The sequence below is a fragment of the Halichoerus grypus genome, chromosome 4, assembly GCF_964656455.1.
Source record: "Halichoerus grypus chromosome 4, mHalGry1.hap1.1, whole genome shotgun sequence".
In the NCBI taxonomy this organism is placed as follows: domain Eukaryota; kingdom Metazoa; phylum Chordata; class Mammalia; order Carnivora; family Phocidae; genus Halichoerus; species Halichoerus grypus.
Window position 1 is genome coordinate 134,637,011 of NC_135715.1, and position 22,954 is coordinate 134,659,964.

At 36.4% G+C, this 22,954-nt stretch overlaps 2 protein-coding genes across 3 annotated transcripts in view; one reads left to right on the plus strand and one right to left on the minus strand.

Annotated features, from left to right (window-relative positions):
* SLC25A12 (solute carrier family 25 member 12) overlaps positions 1-22,954 on the minus strand; it is a 197,240-nt gene that overhangs the window by 138,169 nt on the left and 36,117 nt on the right. The gene's annotated exons all lie outside the window — the stretch shown is intronic.
* HAT1 (histone acetyltransferase 1) overlaps positions 1-22,954 on the plus strand; it is a 60,939-nt gene that overhangs the window by 15,425 nt on the left and 22,560 nt on the right. Inside the window, exons 3-8 of the mRNA XM_036105503.2 lie at positions 4,658-4,733; positions 9,093-9,213; positions 20,972-21,151; positions 21,428-21,549; positions 22,050-22,154; positions 22,473-22,579. Of these exons, the coding sequence (XP_035961396.1) occupies positions 4,658-4,733; positions 9,093-9,213; positions 20,972-21,151; positions 21,428-21,549; positions 22,050-22,154; positions 22,473-22,579 (711 nt within the window). The remainder of the gene's footprint in view (positions 1-4,657; positions 4,734-9,092; positions 9,214-20,971; positions 21,152-21,427; positions 21,550-22,049; positions 22,155-22,472; positions 22,580-22,954) is intronic.

Genomic DNA, 22,954 nt, shown 5'->3' on the forward strand with positions numbered 1-22,954 from the left:
GTCACCAAATATTTCTCAATAGCATTATGTTTAATATTTATTTTAAAACTCTTTCATTTATGTAATTTATTTAATCCTTTTGGGGTTGCTTGCTTGCTCTCTTGCTTTACTGACATAACTGCATTGTAAAGACTTAAAAATATTTAATGTTTGTGATATCCAGGGGAGTTCACACTTTATACATGTTCTCATGTACATGTATATATGTCCGACTGATTCAGCCTTAAGTCCACTACTTATTTTGTGGCCTTGAGCAAATTAGTCTTTTTTGCATTTTTCATCTAGAAAACGGAGGTAATAATACCTACCTTCTATAGTTCTTGTGGGGATTAACTACAATGTTTATAAAATCCTTAGCAAATTGCCTGGTGCACAGTAAATGTTCAGGTGACAACTAGTGATATGGTTAATAACACTGTGTATGACTGCTTCTTATGAATATGTCCTGTGTTGGCATACAACACTGTTCACACAAAAACTTGTTCAGGAACATTCATAGCAGCATTATTCATAATAACCCCAAAATGGAAACATCCTAAATGTCCATTAACCGAGGACTGGATAAGCAAATTATGGTATATCCATGTAGTAGAATATTACTCAACCACAAAAAGGAATGAACTAATGGTACATGCTATCACACGGATGAACCTCTAGAACATATTAAGTGAGAGAAGCCAGACATGGGGTACCTGGGTGACTCAGTTGGTTAAGTGTCTGACTCTTGATTTCAGGGTCGTGAGTTCAAGCCCTGTGTTGGGCTTCATGCTGGGTGTGGAGCCTACTTAAAAAAAAAAAAAAGAAAAGAAAAAAGAAAGAAGCCAGACATAAAAGGCACATATTGTATGATTCCATTTATGTGAAATGTCCAGAACAGACAAATACAGAGATGTGGTTTCATTTCTTTTACGGTAATTACTACACTTATGTAAGTATTGAGGTTTTTTGTTTTTGTTTTTTTAAGTAAGCTCTACACCTAATGATGTGGGGCTTGAACTCATGACCCCAAGATTAGGAGTCATATGTTCTCCCCACTGAGCCAGCCAGGCGCCCCCGAGGGTTTTTTGTTTGTTTTTTTACATAAGAGTAGAAGATTCATCTTTATTTCTTATCTGTTACAAATACTAACTTCCTAGCACTAATTGTTGGTTCCTTTTGTCTAGGCCTAGGACTTTTTATCTTAAAGACCCTTTTTGAGGAGATAACTTTTAGGCTGATCTCTATAAAGTATAACCCCGGATGTCTACTCAGTGTGTAATCCCAGGAATTTGGGGGCAGCTTTTTAGGGATCTGCTCAGTGTGGCTAAACGTAGTACAGCGAACAGTTTTCATGTAATACAATGACTAATATAAAAACTTCATTTATTCGATACTAAAAGAATCCTTTGTAAAGTACATAGCATTGGTTTTTAAGAATTTCTCTTAGATTGTTTCACCCAAATCTAATCACATCCAAGCAATAAATATTTAACTATATATTTGCCTTAAGCTATTTGATTCTTACTTCAACTAAAAAACTCATCACTTTGCTTTCTCTTTCTTTAATTCCTATTACCTGTGGACTAAATTTCATGCTGGAATAGTAAAACCTTAATAGTTTAGATGACAGATATATTGGAAGAAGGCCAATCCAAATTATAGAAATAGTTATCATAACTACATTTTTGACACTTGTTACATTTTTCTCTTGTGTCTCTCATCACTACCAAAGTGCTATATATTATATTAGAAGCAGTAGTTTGAAATTAATTTTTTTTTAAAGATTTTATTTATTTGACAGAGACACAGCGAGAGGGAGAACACAAGCAGGGGGAGTGGGAGAGAGAGAAGCAGGCTTCCCTCTGAACAGGGAGCCCGATGTGGGGCTCGATCCCAGGACCCTGGGATCATGACCTGAGCCGAAGGCAGACGCTTAACAACTGAGCCAGGTGCCCCTGAAATTTATTTTTAATAATTTCTAGAGACTTCCAAATATTTTTAAATATTAGAGATGCAGTAGTGGGAAATTTTGGAGGTTAATGAGTCTAGACATATTGGATTGTTTTATTTTTTTATTGTGTAATATTACAGACATATAAAAAACATAGAGCAAGCTAATGAATATCATGATCTCATCACTTAGCTTTTTCATGTCTTAACATTTTGCTGTACTCGCCCAGGGCTTTTTTCAATTTCAGTTTTCATTATGAAAATTTGTTAACACAGAGAAGAGTTGAGAGAATAGAACAATACTTAACCTATATATCCAATACCTAAATTCAACAATTAATGTTTTGTCATATTTGCTTTAATATGTACTTTTGCTAAATTATTTGAAAGTAGATTTTTAAAAAAGATTTATTTATTAGAGAGCGAGAGAACGCGTGTGCATGCTCAAACGGGGAGGAGGGAGAGAGGGAGAGGAAGTCCCAAGCAGACTCTGCACCAGAGTCGGAGCCCGACTCAGGGCTCGATCTCATGACCCCGAGATCACAACCCAAACTGAAACCAAGAGTTGGATGTTTAATTGATGGCGCCACGCAGGCACCCCAAAAGTAGATTTCTGAACATCATGACAGTCCTAATATATTAATATTCATATGTATAACCATAATTCCATTATCATACCTATGAAAATTAATGGTAATTCTTTAATATCGTATAATTTTCTGCTTTCCCTGGTTGTCCTTGAAAGAATTCGGTAGCTTTTTAATAAAAATTATTTAACCCAGAATTCAGTCAAGGATCATGCATCATGTTTGGCTGTAATGTTTCTTTAATCTCTTTTAATTCAGAACAGTCCTTCCATTCTTAATTTCAGGAAACTGAGGGTTGCTGGAGTGGTGGGGGTTGGGAGGGATGGGGTGGCTGGGTGATGGACATTGGGGAGGGTATGTGCTATGGTGAGCGCTGTGAATTGTGTAAGACTGTTGAATCACAGACCTGTACCTCTGAAACAAATAATACATTATATGTTAAAAAAAAAAAAAGATAGTAGGAAGGGAAAAATGAAGGGAGGGGAATCGGAGGGGAAGACGAACCATGAGAGACTATGGACTCTGAGAAACAAAGTGAGGGTTTTAGAAGGGGGGGGGTAGGAGGATGGGTTAGCCCGCTGATGGGTATTAAGGAGGGCATGTACTGCATGGAGCACTGGGTGTTATACACAAACAATGAATCATGGAACACTGCATCAGAAACTAATGATGTAATGTATGGTGACTAACATAACATAATAAAATTAAATTAAAAAGAAAAAAAATAAAGAATTAAAAAAAAAAAAGAACAGTCCTTCCCCGCAACATGGAAAGTTTTCCTCCATACCGTTGATTTATTTGGAAGAGTAAAGTTATTGAGTAGAATTAATAAACAAATCTACATTCTGGATTTGTCTGTTTTCTTTTGGTAGTAGTTAACTTGTTACCCTGTCCTCTATATTTCTTGTAAATTGGAAGATTTAAAGCTGGATTAGAGCTAGGATAAAGATTTTTGTTAAGAAAATGTTTCATAAATGATGGCTGTGTATGTTATATTGCATTGAATCAGGAGACATACAATGTTGGTCTATCCTATAATGAGTGATTCTAAGTTAGATTACTTGGAAAGGTGGTAACTGCTGGATCTCTACAGTGAAAAGATATCTTTTCTTCTGTAAATCATTAATCTGCTGGATGATACTTTGGCACCCTGTGAATAACCTGTTCTAGGAGGACAGTGTTGGAAATTTTTCATCTACAACTTACCTTTTCATTCTTCAGTTTAAAGAGTTTGGTGGGGGGAGAGTAAGGTTTTTTTCTATGTAAGATAAATTATATTGGGGAAATGTCCAATAGTATCAGAACTCAAAAAATGCAAATAAAATAACAGGGTACCCATTTCCATCTTAAATTGGTAAAAATTAAAGTTGAGGGTACAGAATATTCTCAAGAATCTGGGAAGCAAAGGAGTTTAAGGACCTGCTAGTGGGTATATAAACTGTTAAAATATTTTTAGAGGGCACTTAAGCAGTATTTATAAAAATAATTCAGTACTTTTACTCAGCATTTCTACTGCCAGGAATTTATCCTGTGTATACTGTATGTAAAAGTACAGCAAAGCATATATAAGGATGTCATTGCAGGGTTATTTTTTTTTTTTTTTTTTTTTTTTTTTAGGGTTATTTTTAATAGCAAAACAAAAACCCAAACCTAGGAATAACATGAATATCATCTTGCACTGATAGAGAATGATGTAATGGTAAAGGCCTCCTCAAAACTCAGATTACTCTTATTCTCACAATGTTTCCTATAGCACTCTTCTTTAGTTTTTTTGATGCTGTAGCTTTTCTTATCTCAGAGTGTCTTTTTTGGTTTTGTTTTCTTTTACTCTTTGCATTGTATATAAACATAAAGAAAAATAAAAACTAAATCAGATGCCTTTGGCATACCTAGTTTTCTAATTCTTAGAATCAGTAGGGTTTTGACACTGAAGCACTCAAAGTGATATTCTAATTTTCATTGTTCATTTGTCTCATGAGAATCCAGTGTAAATCATATAATGGAAAAGTGACATTTTAAGTAAGAAAGATGTTGGCTGTATCCTAGTTATAGTGAAATTCTTGAAATGGAAATACCTGTCACCTTTAATATCTTTAATTTAGTATCTTTAATATCTCTATATTTTTTATTCTTTTAAACAGTTCGTTTTCCTGAAGATCTTGAGAATGACATTAGAACTTTCTTTCCTGAATATACCCATCAACTCTTTGGGGATGAGTAAGTAACTTTGCCAAATTAGTGTGGCCAAAAAAAAAATTTCTTTTTTTTTTTTAAGATCTAGAAAACAGGCTTTATTTTCTTTGCTGTTTTTTATGTAATTTATTTTAAAATATACATTAGAATGCATTTTTGACATTGAAACACCAGTTTACTGTATCATACCTATCATTTAGTGCTTTGGATACATTATCTCACTTAATTCTCACAACCGCCTTAGCGATGGTATTATCATTCATTACATTGTACATTGGTGGAATTGAATAGCTGCTTAAGGACATGGGAATGACCAAAGTTCAGATTCGGGCAATCTGTCTATGAAGCCCATCTTCATAATTACTACTTTTTCTTCCTGCTCCTTTGCTGTACTGCTCTTAGTACAGAATAGACTCTCCTGAAGCTAGAAAGCTCAAGTTGTTCTTCTGTGACAAGTAAATAGGCAGTTAAGAGAAATTTATTTATTTTTATTTTTTATTTTTAAAAACTTTATTTATTTGACAGAGAGAGAAAACACAAGCAGGGGGAGCTGCAGGCAGAGGCAGAGAGAGAAGCAGGCCCCCTGCAGCGCAGGGAGCCAGATGCAGGGCTCGATCCCAGGACCGTGGGATCATGACCTGAGCCTAAGGCAGACACTGAACTGACTGAGCCACCCAGGCGCCCCGAGAAATTCATTTTTAAAAGCAACATTATAGATATGTCCTGGGATATTCAGCACAATCGCTTAATTTCCTGTAGCTTCATTACATTATTAGAATAGTCATTTACCATTTTTTTAAACTTCTGATTGTGAAAAAAACTTATTTGCAGAAAGTTATAAGAATAGTATGATGGGCACTTGATGTAAGCACTGGGTGTATATGCAGCTGATGAATCACTAAAACTCTACCTCTGAAACTAATAGTACACTGTATGTTAATTGATTCAAAGGAAAAAAAGAATAGTACTCTGTATATCCTTTATTTAGATTCACCACTTGTTAACATTTAGTTCTATTTGCCTTAATCATTCTCTCCTATATAGATAGATATATTGGAAAGTTGTTGAACCATTTGAGAGTTGTTTGCAGATATATCTTGATCCCTTACCTCTAAATTCTTTAGTATGTATTTCCTAAAAACAAGGACAATAACCATATAATTACCAAAATTGAGGAAATTTAACACTGCTGTAGTACTGTTTTCTAAGATACAGTCCACATTTCAAATTTTGCCACTTTGTTTCCAGTAATTCTTTCATAACAATTTTCCTCATTCTGAATCCAGTCTAGAGACATATATTGCATTTATTTAATTTTTATTTTTTTTTAAGATTTTATTTATTTATTTGACACAGAGAGAGAGTATAAGCAGTGGGAGCAGCAGGGAGAGGGAGCAGCAGTCTCCCTGCTGAGCAGAGAGCCCGATATGGGGCTCCATCCCAGGACCCTGAGATCATGACCTGAGTCCAAGGCAGATGCTTTACTGACTGAGCCACCCAGGCGCCCCACATATTGCATTTAGTTGTCATATCTCTTTGGTCTCCTTTAATCTGAAACAGTTCCTCAGCCTTTCTTTGTTTTTTGTGACATGGACATTTTTGTAGGGTATAGGTTAGTTTTATAAACCTTCATTTTGCATTAGTTTGTTTCTTCATGATTAAATTCAGATAATGTAATTTTTTTTTTTTTTTAAGATTTTTTTTTTTTTTTTTAAAGATTTTATTTATTTATTTGACAGAGAGAGACATAGCGAGAGCAGGAACACAAGCAGGGGGAGTGGGAGAGGGAGAAGCAGGCTTCCCGCAGAGCAGGGAGCCCTATGTGGGGCTCGATCCCAGGACCCTGGGATCATGACCTGAGCCGAAGGCAGACACTTAACGACTGAGCCACCCAGGCGCCCCTTTTTTAAGATTTTTATTTATTTATTTGACAGAGACTGTGAGAGGGGGAACACAAGCATGGGGAGTGGGAGAGGGAGAAGCAGGCTTCCCGCTGAGCAGGGAGCCCGATGTGGGGCTTGATCCCAGGACCCTGGATCATGACCTGAGCTGAAAGCAGACACTTAACGACTGAGCCACCCAGGCACCCCAATAATATACATTTTTATAGTACCGCAGAGGTTGTGTGTGTCCGTCTCAGTCTGTCACAATCAGAAAGTCCATAACGTCAGTTTGTTGCATTGTTTGTTAACTTGGGTCACTTAGTTTAGAGGTGTCTGTCAGCTTTCTCCACTATAAGGTTTTTTCCTTTATTATGTAATCTGTTGGGAGATACTCTTGAGACTGAAAAGATCCTGTTTCCCATCAGACTTTCATCTAGTAGTTTTAAATCCACTGATGATTCTTGCTTGAATCTTTTACTGTGATTGTAAAATGGTGATTTTTCTAACACTGTCATACCTTCTACATTTATTAGTTGGCATTCTATAAGGAAGAGCGTCTCTTTTTCCCCTTATGTATTTCTTTGTTTATATCAGAATAGATTCAAAGAATCTTTTTTAATCCAAGGGGTCATAATGCACTACTGTTATTAATTATGATGCTCAAATTATCCCATTACAAACCAGTTTTTGAATCCTTTTGATATATCATCATTATTTGGGGGACACTTTACTTTTGAATACAATAAGGTGTTCATTCATCTTATACTTTTTCTACTAGTTCTGGAGTTAGCCATTTTCCCAAGGAACGCTGCTTTGTTGTAGTAGGAAAGGGTGTTTTGACATAGTTGACATTTAAAATATTGCCCTTCGTGGCGATTTTACCTACGTGTTATTTCAGCATTGTTCACATATTTATTTAATGTGTTTTGAAGTTGACAAATGTCTCTCCATGGGACAAATTTCCTCAGAATTTTTCATTATTAATGTATCAGATCGGGCATTTTATGTGCTTTTAAATATTAATAATTTTATTACATAATGATTCATGCCAAATTTGAACCTTTTGTATTTTAAATAGCTTTTATTTTATTTTAAAGATAAGAACATTTTCTTTTGGGATTTCTATCATTAAGGAGCTCTTTATTTTATTCCTTTCCTCTTCTTGCTATTTAAAATCTCTTCTTTAGGTGCATAGAATCTAGTCTTACAGGTAATGCTTCTCAGTGGTATTTTGTACATTCATTCTGTTTTGCATGTCATTAAAAATGCTTGCATACTCCTAAGGTAGACAGATGACAGTCACATAATCATGACCCTGTATCTTATGACTCAAGTATGACATTGGTCTTAATCCTACTTATCATTGGGACTCCTTTTTATGCACATAACTTTCAGAGTCCTGGAATGGACACTGCTTATGTTTTATTTTATGCCTAGACAGAAATCTGGAAATGACACTGCTCCTTTCAGGCACTCTTCTTCAGAATTCACTTAAAAAAAAAAAAGCTTTATTGAGATGTGAGATGTAATTTGCCATATAATTCATCTATTTAAAGTATACAGTTCAATGATTTTTAGTATATTGTGTTGTGCAGTCATTACAGTCAATTTCAGAACATTTTGTCATTCCCACCAAAATTCCCATAACCAGTTAGCAGTCATTCTCTTTTTCCTCCCTTAATCTCCCCAGCCCTAGCAATCACTAAACTACCTTCTGTCTCTGTAGTTTTACCTATTCTGGATATTTTAGATTCACATTTTGGAAGACTCTTTTTAAGCCAGAGAAGAGAATATCAGGGTGTAGGTAGATTGCAGGAAACAGGGCTGGAAAAATAACAGCAGCTCCAGATCTGCTTTCTGAGTTCATAGGGTGATGTAATTAGATGCTTTCACCACTTTCAGCAGCTCTGGATGTTGATGATGGAAGCAGGTGGTGAACTGGAGGAAAGACTGGGCCAAAGCTACATCTTAGCTGCTTGCCTAGCGAGGTACCAGTTTAAATACCACTTGTGTCTGATTTGAAATGCCTTCTGTGGTACTAGTAGTAGAAGCAGCCGCAATGATATATTACATTTATTACATACTTATATAATGTGCTGGTCAACATTATAAGCAGTTTATAGGTATTAACTTGCTCATGTAACCCAAACAACGTCCCTGAGGTAGGTGCTATTATTCTTACTTTATTTTTTATTTTTTAAAGATTTTATTTTTATGTAATCTCTCCACTCAAGGTGGGGCTCGAACTCACAACCCTGAGATCAAGAGTCACATGCTCTACCAGCTGAGCCAGCCAGGCGCGCCTCTCTTATTTTATAAATGAGGAAAGCTGAGGCACAGTTTTGTTACAAGTATTTGTTTCTTTTTAAAATAGGTATGGTTTAAAATCTTGAAACTACCCATAAAGTTAAACTTGTTTATATGTAGGGCTAATACTTTGTAATGACTTTGCAAAGAATCTTTCTGGGGTCTCAGATTACTGATATTTTTTCCTTTTCAGTGAAACTGCTTTTGGTTACAAGGGTTTGAAGATCCTGTTATACTATATTGCTGGTAGCTTGTCAACAATGTTCCGTGTTGAATATGCATCTAAAGTTGATGAGAATTTTGACTGTGTAGAGGTAAGAACAATAATAAATTTATCTTTAACTCTGCTTTCCATTTGAGTATAAAACAGGTTTTAAAATTTAAAGGCTTGAGGGAGGAGAGAAACTGTTATATAGTAGCTTTAAAACCATGTATTGTCTTTAGTTATGGAGGTGATTGCCTGCCTGTCACTGCAGGTAACCTTTGATCATGATCCTTGGTCTGATCTATTTCCTGAGTGGACCTTTCCTAAAAACTTTACTTTTATGATCAGAGTTGTATTTTGTTTACCAAGTTCTTTTTTTTATTATGGACATGAAAATTACTTCATTTCCCAGAAGTTAAATAAGATGGAGGGCAATAGCTAAATTTTCTACTTTTTCTTCACATAGAATTTGCCTATTTAAATTTCTCTTGCTGCATTTCTGATCCCACAGATTTTGCTAATATATTTCCTTAAGAACGTGGACAATTAAGCTGATGACATAAAACTCTTTGAAACAAATAAACCAAAAGATGGTGAAGGCAAAGAGAGGCATTAAAGAGTATGCATCTGGGGCAGGCTGAATTATGGCCCTTCAAGAAGCAGAGGCAGAGTGATGTGACCACAAGCCAAGGAATGCTGATAGCCACCAGAATTAGAAGAAGCAAGGAACAGACTCCACTGGAGTCTCTGGAGGGAATGTGGCCCTGTTGACACTTTGATTTTAGCTCAGTGATAGTGATTTTAGACTTTGTCACTAGGCTGTGATAGAATAAGTCTCCATTGTTTCAAGCCTCCAAGTTTGTGGTAGTTTGTTATAGCAGCCATAGAAACTAATATGGATTTTCATATCAGGAAGTGGGGTGCTACTGTAACAAATAACTAAAACTGTAGAAATGTCTTTGGAAATGGATAATGGGTAGAAACTAGAAGAATTTTGAGGCACATGATAGAAAGAGCATAGACTACCTTGAGTAAATGGTTGGTAGAAATACGGACTTTAAAGGCACTGCTGGTGAGGGCTCAGAATAAAGTTAGGAGCATGGGAGAGAAAACTGTATCATCTTAGAGAATAATGTACCATCATAAACAGTATGTTGGTAGAAATAGGAATGTTGAAGGAGTCAGAGGGAAATGAACATATTATTAGAAAATGAAGGAAAGGAGATATTTGTTATATAGTGCCAGAAAGCCTAGCTGAATTGTGTCCTACATTTATATAGAAAAGAGAACATGTAAGCAGTGAAGTTGGATATTTAGCTGAGGAGATTTCTGAAGTATTGAAGTTGTGGCCTGGTTTCTTGTGGCTCATAGTAAATGTGAGAGGAATGCGTGAGATTGTGGGAAGAACTGTAAAGCAAAAAAGATCCAGGACTTGATGATTTGGGAGATTCTCAGTCTATCCAGGTTGCAGAAGATACTGAAGTTAGGAGATTCATTGTCAGGAAAGTGGTTTGGAGAGAAAGCCAAGAGCATGGCTAGATAACCTTTTGCTCTTTCTGAAGAGATTGCACACATGACTCATGGATCTCCTCAGTAATCTCAGCAAAAACCAGGAATAGAGATTGAATAGAGATCAAGTCCTTTGTAGGACCATCTTATCTAATGGTGTGAACCCTCATGGCAGACACAGGTGACCTAGAACGGTTTTGAGAATGTTATATCAGCAGAAACACTGCCAGTTTGGACTGATAGGTTGAGGAAAGGCTAATGAACTTCCAAAATTCTATAGGTAGGAAACAGGCTGATAGCACTGCTCAGCTGCAAACATGTGCTTCCCTTCAAGAAAAAGGAATAATGGCCCAGAAGGTAGAGCCACAGGCCACAGTATTCCCAGGTCTTGAAAACTAATGGAATTTGACCTTCTGGATTTTGAAATTGCTTGGTAGCAGTGACTCCTTTCTTTCTACCATTTTCTCCCCTTTGGAATGGGAAACTCCATCATAACTTATCTGGTGCCTGTCCCACCACTGTATTTTAGAAGTGGTAAGTTGTTTTCTAGTTATACAGGTGGAAAGGAATTTTGCTCCATGATTTATCATACCCAGAGTCTGCTTGAATAACTTTTAGATAATGACATTTTGGACTTGAGTTGTTGATGGAGTGGTTGAAACTTTTGGGGATGTTGGGATGGGGTGAATATATTTTGCGTGTCTGGGATGGACATGAATCTCTGAGGGACCTGAAGAAAATTATATGTTTTAGAGTTGTTCTGTTTCTGGACATTCCTGTTTAAAGGTATTGAAACTTTTTTTTAAGGTTTTATTTAAATTCCAGTTAGTTAACATACAGTGCAATATTAGTTTCCAGTGTATAATACAGTGATTGAGTAATGCCATACATTACCAAGTGTTCATCACAGCAAGTATACTACTCCTTACCCCATCACCTATTTAACCCATCCCCCCACCTACCTCCCTTCAAAGCATTGAAACTCTTCATCAAGAATTACTTCAGAATTAATTTTTTTTTTAAGATTTTATTTATTTATTTGAGACAGAGAGCACAAGGAAGGGCAGAGGGAGAAGCAGACTCCCCGCTGAGCAGAGAGCCTGATGTGGGGCTCGATCCCAGGATCGAGATCATGACCTGAGCTGAAGGCAGATGCTTAACTGGGACTGAGCCACCCAGGCGCCCCCAGAGTTGATTTTTTTTTTAATGAAATGCGATTTTTGTCACTGAATCACATTTATAAAATTGGAAATTGCATTCTTTTTTTTTTTTAAAGATTTCGCCTATTTATTTGACAGAGAGAGACACAGAGAGAAAGGGAACACAAGCAGGGTGAGTGGGAGAGGGAGAAGCAGGCTTCCCACCGAGCAGGGAGCCCCATGCGGAGCTCGATCCCAGGACCCCGGGATCACGACCCGAGCCAAAGGCAGATGCTCAATGACTGAGCCACCCAGGCACCCCTGGAAATTGCATTCTTAGAGTAAAATCTCTTGTCATTTGAATTTGAAAATCCAGGAAGTTTTATCAGATCAGATCTGTCATATTGAGAATACTGTGCTTCACATAACTTGGCAAAGATACTATGTATTACTGCATACTGGATATCATAACTTCCTCCTGTACAAGTAGCAATTCCTAATGCATTAACAATTAAACCAACTTTTTCAAGTTTTTAAACTGACTTTAAACTTCTGACTTAAATCTTTTGCCAACCTCATGCCCCATCTTTTTTTGACTAAAACTTCTCATGACTTGGGACTGGTTGATTTGGTTTTTTTGTTGTTGTTAATTTTTTAAAATTTCGTTTCATTGTAAAGGACTTGCCCAAATTCACACAATGCTAGATAAATTAGCATATAATATAGGCTTATTAAAGTGGAGTTTTTTTTCCTAATCATACACTTCTTATTAGATTGTTAAATTCTCAAGCCCAGCTAGATACTCTTATTAAAAATACAGGTAGTAGTTTTCCTTGTGTTGTACAAAATTCACTGTTGTTTGAAGGTTTTGGTGTCTTTTTTTTTTTTAAGTTCCAGCTGATAGTGCTGAATTGATTTCTTCCAAAGGAACTATTGACTTAGTTATTGGTAAATCTTTCAAATACTATTTGCCATGAAAATAGCTATGTATTTGCATTGACTTCTAATTGCTTCCTTCTTGAAAACCAGGTTTTTCCATTTAGAAGTACTGTGTTAGGAGTAAGGAATCAATCTTTTATGATGTCTTCTTGTAGGATTATTTGCTTCATGGTCGAAGATCATTTATTTAAATTACATGTTCAAAGACTTTTTTTCCCCTTATTAAAAAAAGAATGGGTAGTGGATGTGGGGGGGATGGGCTTGCCTCTTCTATCTCAGTTTGCATTGAGAATGTTCATTCCACAGTGCCTCTGTGTTCTTGATGCCGGGGAGAGTGGCAAGAAAACAAAATCATTCCTCTCGTGGAGTTTATATTCTAGCTAGGAGGAACAGTCAATAAACAAATAGTAAGTAGTGTTACAAAGAAACATTTTGCTGGTTCCTGAATGAAGAGGAGCCAATGTAATTATTTGTCTGACTGAGGATATATTTTGAAGGTAGAGCCGGTAGGATTTACTTTTGAATTAAATATAATGAGATAGAAAAGAGAAACAAGGAGTACCCTATTGCTTAATCTTAATAGTAGTACTATAAACTGAGATAGGGAAGATCGGAGAAGTAGGTCTAAATAGGAAAAAAAAAATCAAGATTTTTGTTTTAGATGTGTTATGTTTGAGACTATTATATGTCATATTTGAGTTTTCACAGACTATAATATGTAGTATTATTTTTGTGTATGAAAAATACATTCTTTTGGGTGAGGTGGTCGGAAACCACAGCACATCAGCTTAGAAGTTAATTTGCTTATTAGAATTTGCCATTACATTAATCTTTCATCATCCATTTTTCTTTTCCAAGCTGAGTTCTCCAGTTGCATGTAAAAATTTTTAGTCACAATTAAGATGCTTGTAAAATATCTCCACTAGCCATCATCTTTTTTTTTTTTTTTTAAGATTTTATTTATTTATTTGACAGAGAACGAGACAGCTAGAGAGGGAACACAAGCAGGGGGAGTGGGAGAGGGAGAAGCAGGCTGCCTGCCGAGCAGGGAGCCTGATGCGGATCCCAGGACCCTGGGAACATGACCTGAGCCGAAGGCAGACACTTAACGACTGAGCCACCCAGGCCGCCCCTCCACTAGCCCGTGTGTGTGTGTGTGTGTGTGTGTGTGTGTGTGTTTATTTAATTTGACAGAGAGAGTACAAGCAGGGGGAGCGGCAGGCAGAGGCAGAGGGAGAAGCAGACTCAATGTGGGGCTCGATCCCAGGACCCTGGGATCATGACCTGAGCCGAAGGCAGACACTTAACCGTCTGAGCCACCCAGGAGCCCCACTAGCCATCGTCTTCAAAGGCAACATAATTATTCTGAATTTTACTACAATAAGCTTGATTATTTAGAACACTGTTGGTTTGTTCCTCTTATGGTTGTCTCTGACCTTTGCTTTTATCAATACCTCCTGACCTCTTTCTCTCTTTTTTTTTTTATTAACATATAATGTATTTGTTTCAGGGGTACAGGTCTGTGATTCAACAGTCTTACACAATTCACAGCACTCACCATAGCACATACCCTCCCCAATGTCCATCACCCAGCTACCCCATCTCTCCCACCCCGCACCACTCCAGCAACCCTCAGTTTGTTTCCTGAGATTAAGAGTTTCTTGGGGCGCCTGGGTGGCTCAGTTGGTTGGGCAACTGCCTTCGGCTCAGGTCATGATCCTGGAGTCCCAGGATCAAGTCCCGCATCAGGCTCCCTACTCAGCGGGGACTGTGCTTCTCCCTCTGACCCTCCCCCCTCTCACGTGCTCTCTTTCTCTCTCATTCTCTCTCTCTCAAATAAATAAAATCTTAAAAAAAAAAAGTCTCTTATGGTTTGTCTCCCTCTCTGGTTTCGTCTTGTTTCATTTTTGCCTCCCTTCCCCTATGGTCCTCCCTCTCTCTCTCTCTCTCTCTCTCTCTCTCTCTCTCTCTCTTTTTAATTGAAGTATAATTGACATACAGTATCCTGTTAGTTTTAGGTATACATTATAGTGATTCCTTTTTTTGTTGTTTTTTTCTAATATCTTTATACATTATGAAATGATCCCCATGGCAAGTCCAGTTATCATCTGTCACCATACAAAGTTATTACAATATTATTGCCTACATTCCCTGTGCTATATGTGACATCCCCATGACTATTTTATAACTGGAATTTTGTACTTCTTAATCCCTTTCATCTATTTTGCCCAACCCCCTCAACTCCCACCCCCACGTCCAGTAACCAACAGTTTGTTACCTATATCTATGAATCTGTTTCTGTTTCGTCTTGTTCATTAGTTTTGTTTTTAGATTTCACGTAGCATAATACCCTGTAGGTCCATCTGTGTTGTTGCAAATGGCAAGATTTCATTTTCTTTATGACTGAGTAATACTCCGTTGTATGCATGTATTTGTGTATGTGTGTGTGTATGTGTATGTATGTATTTACGTATATCTGATCTTTATCCATTCATCTATGATGGACACTTAGGTTGCTTCCAAATCTTGCCTATTGTAAATAATGCTGCAGTGAACACAAGCGTGCATGTAGCTCTTCAAATTGGTGTTTTCATTTTCTTCCAATGAATATCCAGAAGTGGAATTGCTGGATTGTGTAGTAGTTCTGTCTTTAATTTTTTGAAGAACCTTCATACTGTTTTTCATAGTGGCTGCACCAATTACATTCCCAACAACAGTGTATGAGGGTTCTCCACTTTTCTCTGCTTTTTTTTTTTTTTTTTAAGATTTATTTATTTGAGAGAGATAGTGACAGAGATAGTGAGAGAGAGCAGGTGTGGGGAGGAGAGGGAGAAGTAGGCTCCCTGCCGAGCAGGGAGCCCGATGCCGGGCTCCACCCCAGGACCCTGGGATCATGACCTGAGCAGAAGGCAGACGCTTAACCGACTGAGCCACCCAGGCGCCCCATCTCCACTTTTTAGTATAATGTGATCCCATTTGTTTATTTTAGCTTTTGTTGCCCTTGCCTGAGGAGACTAGTCTGAAAAAATATTGCTAAGACCAATGTTAAAGAGCTTATTGCCTATGTTTTCTTCTACGAGTTTTATGGTTTCAAGTCTTGAAACCATTTTGAATTTATTTTTGTATATGATGTACAAGAGTGGTCCAGTTTCATTGTTTTGCATGTGGCTGTCCAGTTTTCCCAATGCTATTTATTGGAGAGACTGTCTTTCCCATTGTTTTTTTTTTTTTTTTTTTTAATGTTTTATCTATTTATTCATGAGAGTCAGAGAGGCAGAGGCAGAGGCAGAGAGAGAAGCAGGCTCCCCGCCTAGCAGGGAGCCCGATGCGGGACTCAATCCCAGGACCCTGGGATCATGACCTGAGCTGAAGGCAGACGTTTAACCATCTGAGCCACCCAGGCACCCATGTCTTTCCCATTGTTTATTCTTGCTTCCTTTGTCATCGATTAATTGACCATATATATATATATATATATATATATATATAGGTTTATTGCTAGGCATTCTATTCTGTTGCATTGATCTCTGTGTCTGTTTTTGTGCCAGTACCATACTGTTTTGATTACTATAGCTTTGTAGTCTAGCATACTGTGAAATCAGGGAGCGTGAGATCTCCAGATTTGTTCTTTCTCAGGATTGCTTTGGCTATTCAGGACCTTTTGTGGTTCCATACGAATTTTAGGATTGTTTGTTCTAGTTCTGTGGAAAAAGCCATTGGTATTTTGAGGGAAGTTGCATTGAATCTGTAGATTGCTTTGAGTAGTACAAACATTTTAATAACAATAATTCTTCTAAACCATGAGTACAGTGTATCTTTCCATTTATTTGTGTTGTCTGCAGTTTCTTTCATCTTATACTTTTCAGAGCCTCCTGCTTTCTCTTGAGTTAATTTCATTGCCTTTTAGTGTAAGGGTGTATGACTAAGATTGTTCAGTCTTGCTAATTGCTAGCATTTCTGGGAAAAGGTTTGGCAGAGGGAGTTGAAATACAGGGTGCAGTTTGTATTATCTGTGAACTTCAGTTGTCTGTTTTATCCTTGTCTCCCACTAATATGGATTGAATTTGAGAGTAGATGAGAGCAGATTTTTAAAATTTTCTGGAGGGGCGCCTGGGTGGCTCAGTCATTAAGCGTCTGCCTTCGGCTCAGGTCATGATTCCAGGGTCCTGGGATTGAGCCCCGCATTGGGCTCCCTGCTCCATGGGGAGCCTGCTTCTCCCTCTCCCACTCCCCCTGCTTGTGTTCCCTCTCTCGCTGTGTCTCTCTCTGTCAAAATAAATAAATAAAATCTTAAAAAAAAAAATTTCTGGATTCTTTAGCCTCTTATAGAAAAACCCTGTGTACTTACAAAAATTTAATCTTGAAATGAAAAAATAACGTTAATAATATTTCACTATACTTTTTTTGATAATTGTAACTGTTTTTCATGAGTAATGCTTTTTATAAAATATATGAAAAGCTTTAAAATTATATATTGAGATTTCTGTCTTAGAATTTTATGTGAGTTTTAGGTAGCAAAACACCAGTGCAGTATAAATCACAGGATACCGCCTTTGTTTTTCCAGTAGCGAAAAAATTCAGACTTAATTTCTTTAACAATACTCAAATTTCCACAGCTTAAATGTTGTCAGGTAATGTAAGATTGAGCAAATTAAGTAGATATGGAAATTTTTTGGCTTGTTTTTGTAGCATATTTTAGGTAATCTTAGAATTCTAGTCAGTGTTAATTAAGCCTACCACTTTCGCCATGTAAAAGGACCACCTACTTAACATGCCTTTTTTAATCGCTATTTCAAAAATAACTCACCATAGACAAATTTACGCAAATGGTGCTATTTAGGGAAAACATCCTAAAGATGTAATTTGGTTTTCAAATGTGGACAAATACAAATAAAGTGTAAACATATTTATATCATAGCAGACTACCACTTATTTTCAGGCACATTCTTTATGCAGTGATGAGGAAAAGCAAAAATGGCTTCATGGAAGTTGAAATGACCATAGTGAGAGAGTATACAATCTAAAACGTTTCATCATGACTGACCTAAGAACTAAATAGAATAGTTACCTTTATACTTTCCTTTTTTAAAAAGCTATTGCTAAATGTTTGGAAAACATTTGAAAGGCATGCCTTTATTAATTAAATAGATCAGGTTGTATTCTGGATCCTTGATCTATTCAGCTTAATTTCTTTTTTTTTTAAACACAGGTTTTGTTTTTTTTTAATTTTTTTAAAGTAGGCTCCATGTCCAGTATGGAGCCAAGTGCAGGGCTTGAACTCATGACCCTGAGATCAAGACCCAAGCTGAGATAAAGAATCAGATGCTTGACCACCTGAACCACCCAGGTGCCCCTTCTTATCTTTTCTATAAGTATATTTTTCCATAAGTTTAATTGAAGTTTAAAATAATATCCTTGAAGGTAGGGAATTTTTCAGTGATCTTCAGAAATAGAATCTGAACTTTTAGCCACAAGCATTGGAACTAAAAGTTTTCAGTTAATCTTTGATTCAACATTGAATTTTAGAAAGATGAGAAGGGAGGGTGCCTGTCTGGCTCGGTCACTAGAACATGCAATTTTTTTTTTTAAGATTTATTTATTTTAGAGAGCACGTGCACACACTTGCATGAGAGTGGGGGGAAGAGGAGGAGAGGGAGAGAGAAACTCAGGTGGACTCCATGGGCTGATCATGGAGCCCAGTGTGGGGCTCGATCCCATGACCCGGAGATCACAACTTGAGCCAAAACCAAGAGTCCGATGCTCAACTGACTGTGCTACCCAGGTGCCTGGAGCATGTGACTCTTGATCTAAGAGTTGTGAGTTCAAGCCCCATCTTGGGCTTAGAGCCTACTAAAATAAATAAATAAAAATTTTAAAAATAAAAATTCTTTTTAAATTGATGAGATGGGTTTTTCTGTAGTGATGATTTTATTATCTGGCCAGTAATCCAATATGAAAAATGAATATTTAACTGAACTCAATTAGAAGAGTATAGATCTCTAAAACAAGTGGTTATAGGATTTTTTTCTTAAAACAGAATCTAAAGAGAAATGCATACGTTTTTCCTCTAGTGAAGCAAGATTCTGAATTCTACATTTGAAGAGCCCTTTGGTTTTATGTTCTATATTTTATGTAATATATCTGATACACATTTTCTCAAATCTGTTATGTATAACAGAGTCCTTGTTTTTAAACTTAGCCTTTTATTCTCCTGTAAAAGTTCTTAAAGTAATGTGTAAACTTGCCCAGAGCAAAATATTTATTAGAAGATATTTATTACAATATATAGGTATCCTTTGAAGACTGAAAGTTAACTCTCTTTCAACTTTGTTGAGCTCAAACCTTTGGGTTGCTCTGTCTTCCACCAGAACTGCTACTTGAAACTTACAGTTTCTAAGAAATCTTTGAAGTACATTTGATGCAAGATGTGTGAAGTTATTTGATCATACTTTGCAATGCCTTGTTGAGAAGACAGGATACGGGGAAAGTTTTTAAAAGTTAGAATTAAATACACTCTAAATGCTTTGAAGTGTTTTAAACTGATAGATTATAAACCTCTTTATTTAAAAAGCATTTCTTGACTTTTTTTTACCTTGAACTAAAATACTACTTTACCCATTACTACTATGGATTTTAATTGCCACACATCAGACCCATTAAGACTATTCCTTATTATTACAGTTTCCTGTGGTAATTACTGAAATTGTATATATTCTATAAAATATGTTAAAGATAGTTTCTTCACATTAGATAGCAGTTTAAACAAAAAATATCAAATGCAGTTTATTTGGTTTAGAGGGTAAATGAATACATATTAGAAATAAGCTGTTGGGTAAAATACTGAAGAGCTATATTTTAAATAATAGCTCTTCTTTTTTTTTCATAGCTATAAACAAGTTATGTATAAATGTTGGTGGTACCAGAGCATTGAAAATAAAACTTGTTTGTGATAAACTCCATCCTTGCTTGGTTCTCTATCCTAAAATGTAACTGAATGATAATAAAGTGCTATTCATCTGCAGGTGCATTGCTTCTACTTAGTTAAAAGATGGTTGAAAGGACAGGAATTAGTAGCATGTTGTATTAGCCTTTTGTAGTGTATTTTGTCCTAAGCATCTTAATTTCCCTGTTTTGAATGCTAAGTAGCAAGGGTCTTGGTTTAGAACTAATACCCATCATGCATGTAAACGGTATGAAAGAGCTGCTTAGTAAGTTAACACAAAGTGTTCTTGTGTCAGTCCTTGTGGAAATAGATACAATACAAACATTACAGCTGAACTCACGGCAAACTCCATTAAGTAAAAACCTGGCCTCATTGTTCAGGAAAAAGTTTGAATAGAATGCAAGCTCATTTTGTTGAATGTAATGTCAGGCTTTTAGGGACTGTATTGAGGGATAAGGTTTTGTTAAGTTGAGACCAATTCATTAAGTTTTATTGCCTGGTGAGAAGCAGTAATACTTTATTGTAAGACTTCATCAAATATTCATGGTTAAAGAGAAGTAGTAAATGTATTCAATCAAGTGGTCTTTTGGGGTTTTGAAAGGGATTATGAAGTCTGCTCAGCTGATAGTTTTAACATTCATTGAGGTTGTTTAACAAGGGTAATTTTAGTCTCTGAGTTTAATTTTGTTGTCCAGGCTTGTCTCTTTTTACTGTCACAAATCCAAGTCTATAAAAATTGTGTCACATTATAGAGATGAGTGGATAATATATTCATTCATATAAATTATGTATGTCCTAAGTGGGTATATTTTTTAAATTATCATATTAATACTGAGTTTAATGTATGAGGGAGTTATGACCTGTCCACTTGTTCAATGTGAGTTTGCTTTTTGTTTGGTCAGACTATAGCCTCACCTTACCACTGTTTGTGATCTTTTCATGTCTTGGATAATATCGCCTCCTTGACGTACATAAAATAATAAGCAGCCTTTTGTTTGGGCCAGTTCAAATTGTACTGAAAGGATATAGTCAGCATTTTGTAGATGCTGTTAGAAATTTCAGTAGCATAGTCCTCATTCTTGTATTTGATTTCAGGCTACCTGTCTCTCCTTTTTTATTTTTGTATTACACTTCTGCTCATCTCAGATTTGGGTGATAGTCTCTCGTGCACACAAAATTCATCCTTTCCCAGTTCTCAATGTGTTTACTTCTTTAACTGTGAACTGCAGTTTTGTGATTTTTGTGAGTTTTGTCCATTTCAAAGAAATAAGCATATTCAACTAAAAGTCAAATTTGTTATGAATTTTTTCTTATGTCTTTTAACTTCTATTCTTTAGGCAGATGATGTTGAGGGCAAAATTAGACAAATCATCCCACCTGGATTTTGTACAAACACAAATGATTTTCTCTCTTTGCTGGAAAAAGAAGTTGATTTCAAGCCATTTGGAACCTTACTCCATACATACTCTGTTCTCAGTCCAACAGGAGGGGAAAACTTTACCTTTCAGATATACAAGGTAAAGATAAATCTGAATATTTCTTGGGTAAAAAGTGCTCCATTTGCCTGAAACCTGTATGCTGTTTTGTTGTGTTATTTTCATTGACTCATTTCTAGCTTCAGGAAACAAGTTTCTGTCAGCATTAAAAACAAAGATCTATTTTGTGTGTGTGTCTGTGTACACATCTTAATCTGAGACTTCTAAACACTTTCCCACAGGATAGTTTTGTGTTCTACAGACTTTCACTTACCTCTGTGATGAGTTTCACCTGACTTTTCCTGGCTTTTTCCCTAGGCTGACATGACATGTAGAGGCTTTCGAGAATATCATGAAAGGCTTCAGACCTTTTTGATGTGGTTTATTGAAACTGCTAGCTTTATTGACGTGGATGATGAAAGATGGCACTACTTTCTAGTGTAAGTACAGTTCTAAAGCAACAGTAGACCTTATTACCTCCACAAAGCCAGCATTTTAATTGTGGCGGCCCAATTATTGGGACAGTATAATGATATTTTTCCCAGGAAAGAAAAACTATTGTTTATGAGGCTTGAGTTTTCCTTCATTATGCTTTCGGAGACCTTGAGAATAGAGCTGAATTAAATGCTGTTGTCCGTTAGGACCCTGAATGTAGGCTTAAACAGTAAAATGAGCTTTGCCTGTGTTTTCTTTTACTTGCCACCTATTCATCTTTATAATAGGCAAGTGCACTGAAGTGATGTAAAGAGGTCTGATTTATCCAAGTTGCTGCACACCAATTAAGTGAATTGTACATTCAGAACATAGCAGGTGTACCCATTGGGCCCTCACAGAGTAGCTTGCTGACACTGAAAATTCAGTCAGAGAATGGAAAAGAAAATGGACACTGCATGGGAGCGCGACTGTAATTGACCTGCTTGGCTTTCTGTTTTATCTGCAGATTTGAGAAGTATAATAAGGATGGAGCTACGCTCTTTGCGACCGTAGGCTACATGACAGTCTATAATTACTATGTGTACCCAGACAAAACCCGGCCACGTGTAAGGTAATTGGTGGTATAACACGTGCCTTGTCTTTTATTTCAGAAGAAGGAACTGCTGAAGTTTCCAATACTTGTTATAATAGTGTTGATTTGTTTAAAAAAATCACCATTATTCATTGGCTATGTACTGATTTATTTCATTGTTCCCTTTGAAACAGTGTAGAAGATTAAACCAATTTTGAGTATCTCAATTTTTGGATTTCTTGAAGGTTGACTGAAAAAAAACCCACTAACTTTAAAATGTTAATACTACAGTGATTTGCAATTTTTAAACAGATCATGTTGTGATATTTTAATTTTACAATCATTTCTTTACTGTAGTCAGATGCTGATACTGACTCCATTTCAAGGTCAAGGCCATGGTGCTCAACTTCTTGAAACAGTTCATAGATACTACATTGCATCTCCTTCTGTTCTTGATATTACAGGTATGTAAAATTTGATTTGTTACTGAAAGAGCCTTTCTAAAGAATCTCTTCTTTACTGATTAATTTTGGTTTTGTCAAAAATAACTATTCTGTTTTAAATAGCAGCATTCTCTTGGGGTCTTTTTGGAACTGTGTAAAGATGGCTTATATGGTTACATTTTAAGTTATAATAAGCCTTTGGTGTGATTGGATTGTATATCCAAGTAAGAAGTGCTTTATGAATTGAACAGATTGAAGATAATAAATTGAATGTATATTGGGAAATCGTGGTCAGGTATATGTACTTTGTAAGTGTGGTGTGACTTAGTTCAGTTTATTTGGCCAACCATTGCATTGCTCAAAGGCCCTTCTCTAATTTTCATGTAGAGGAAGAAT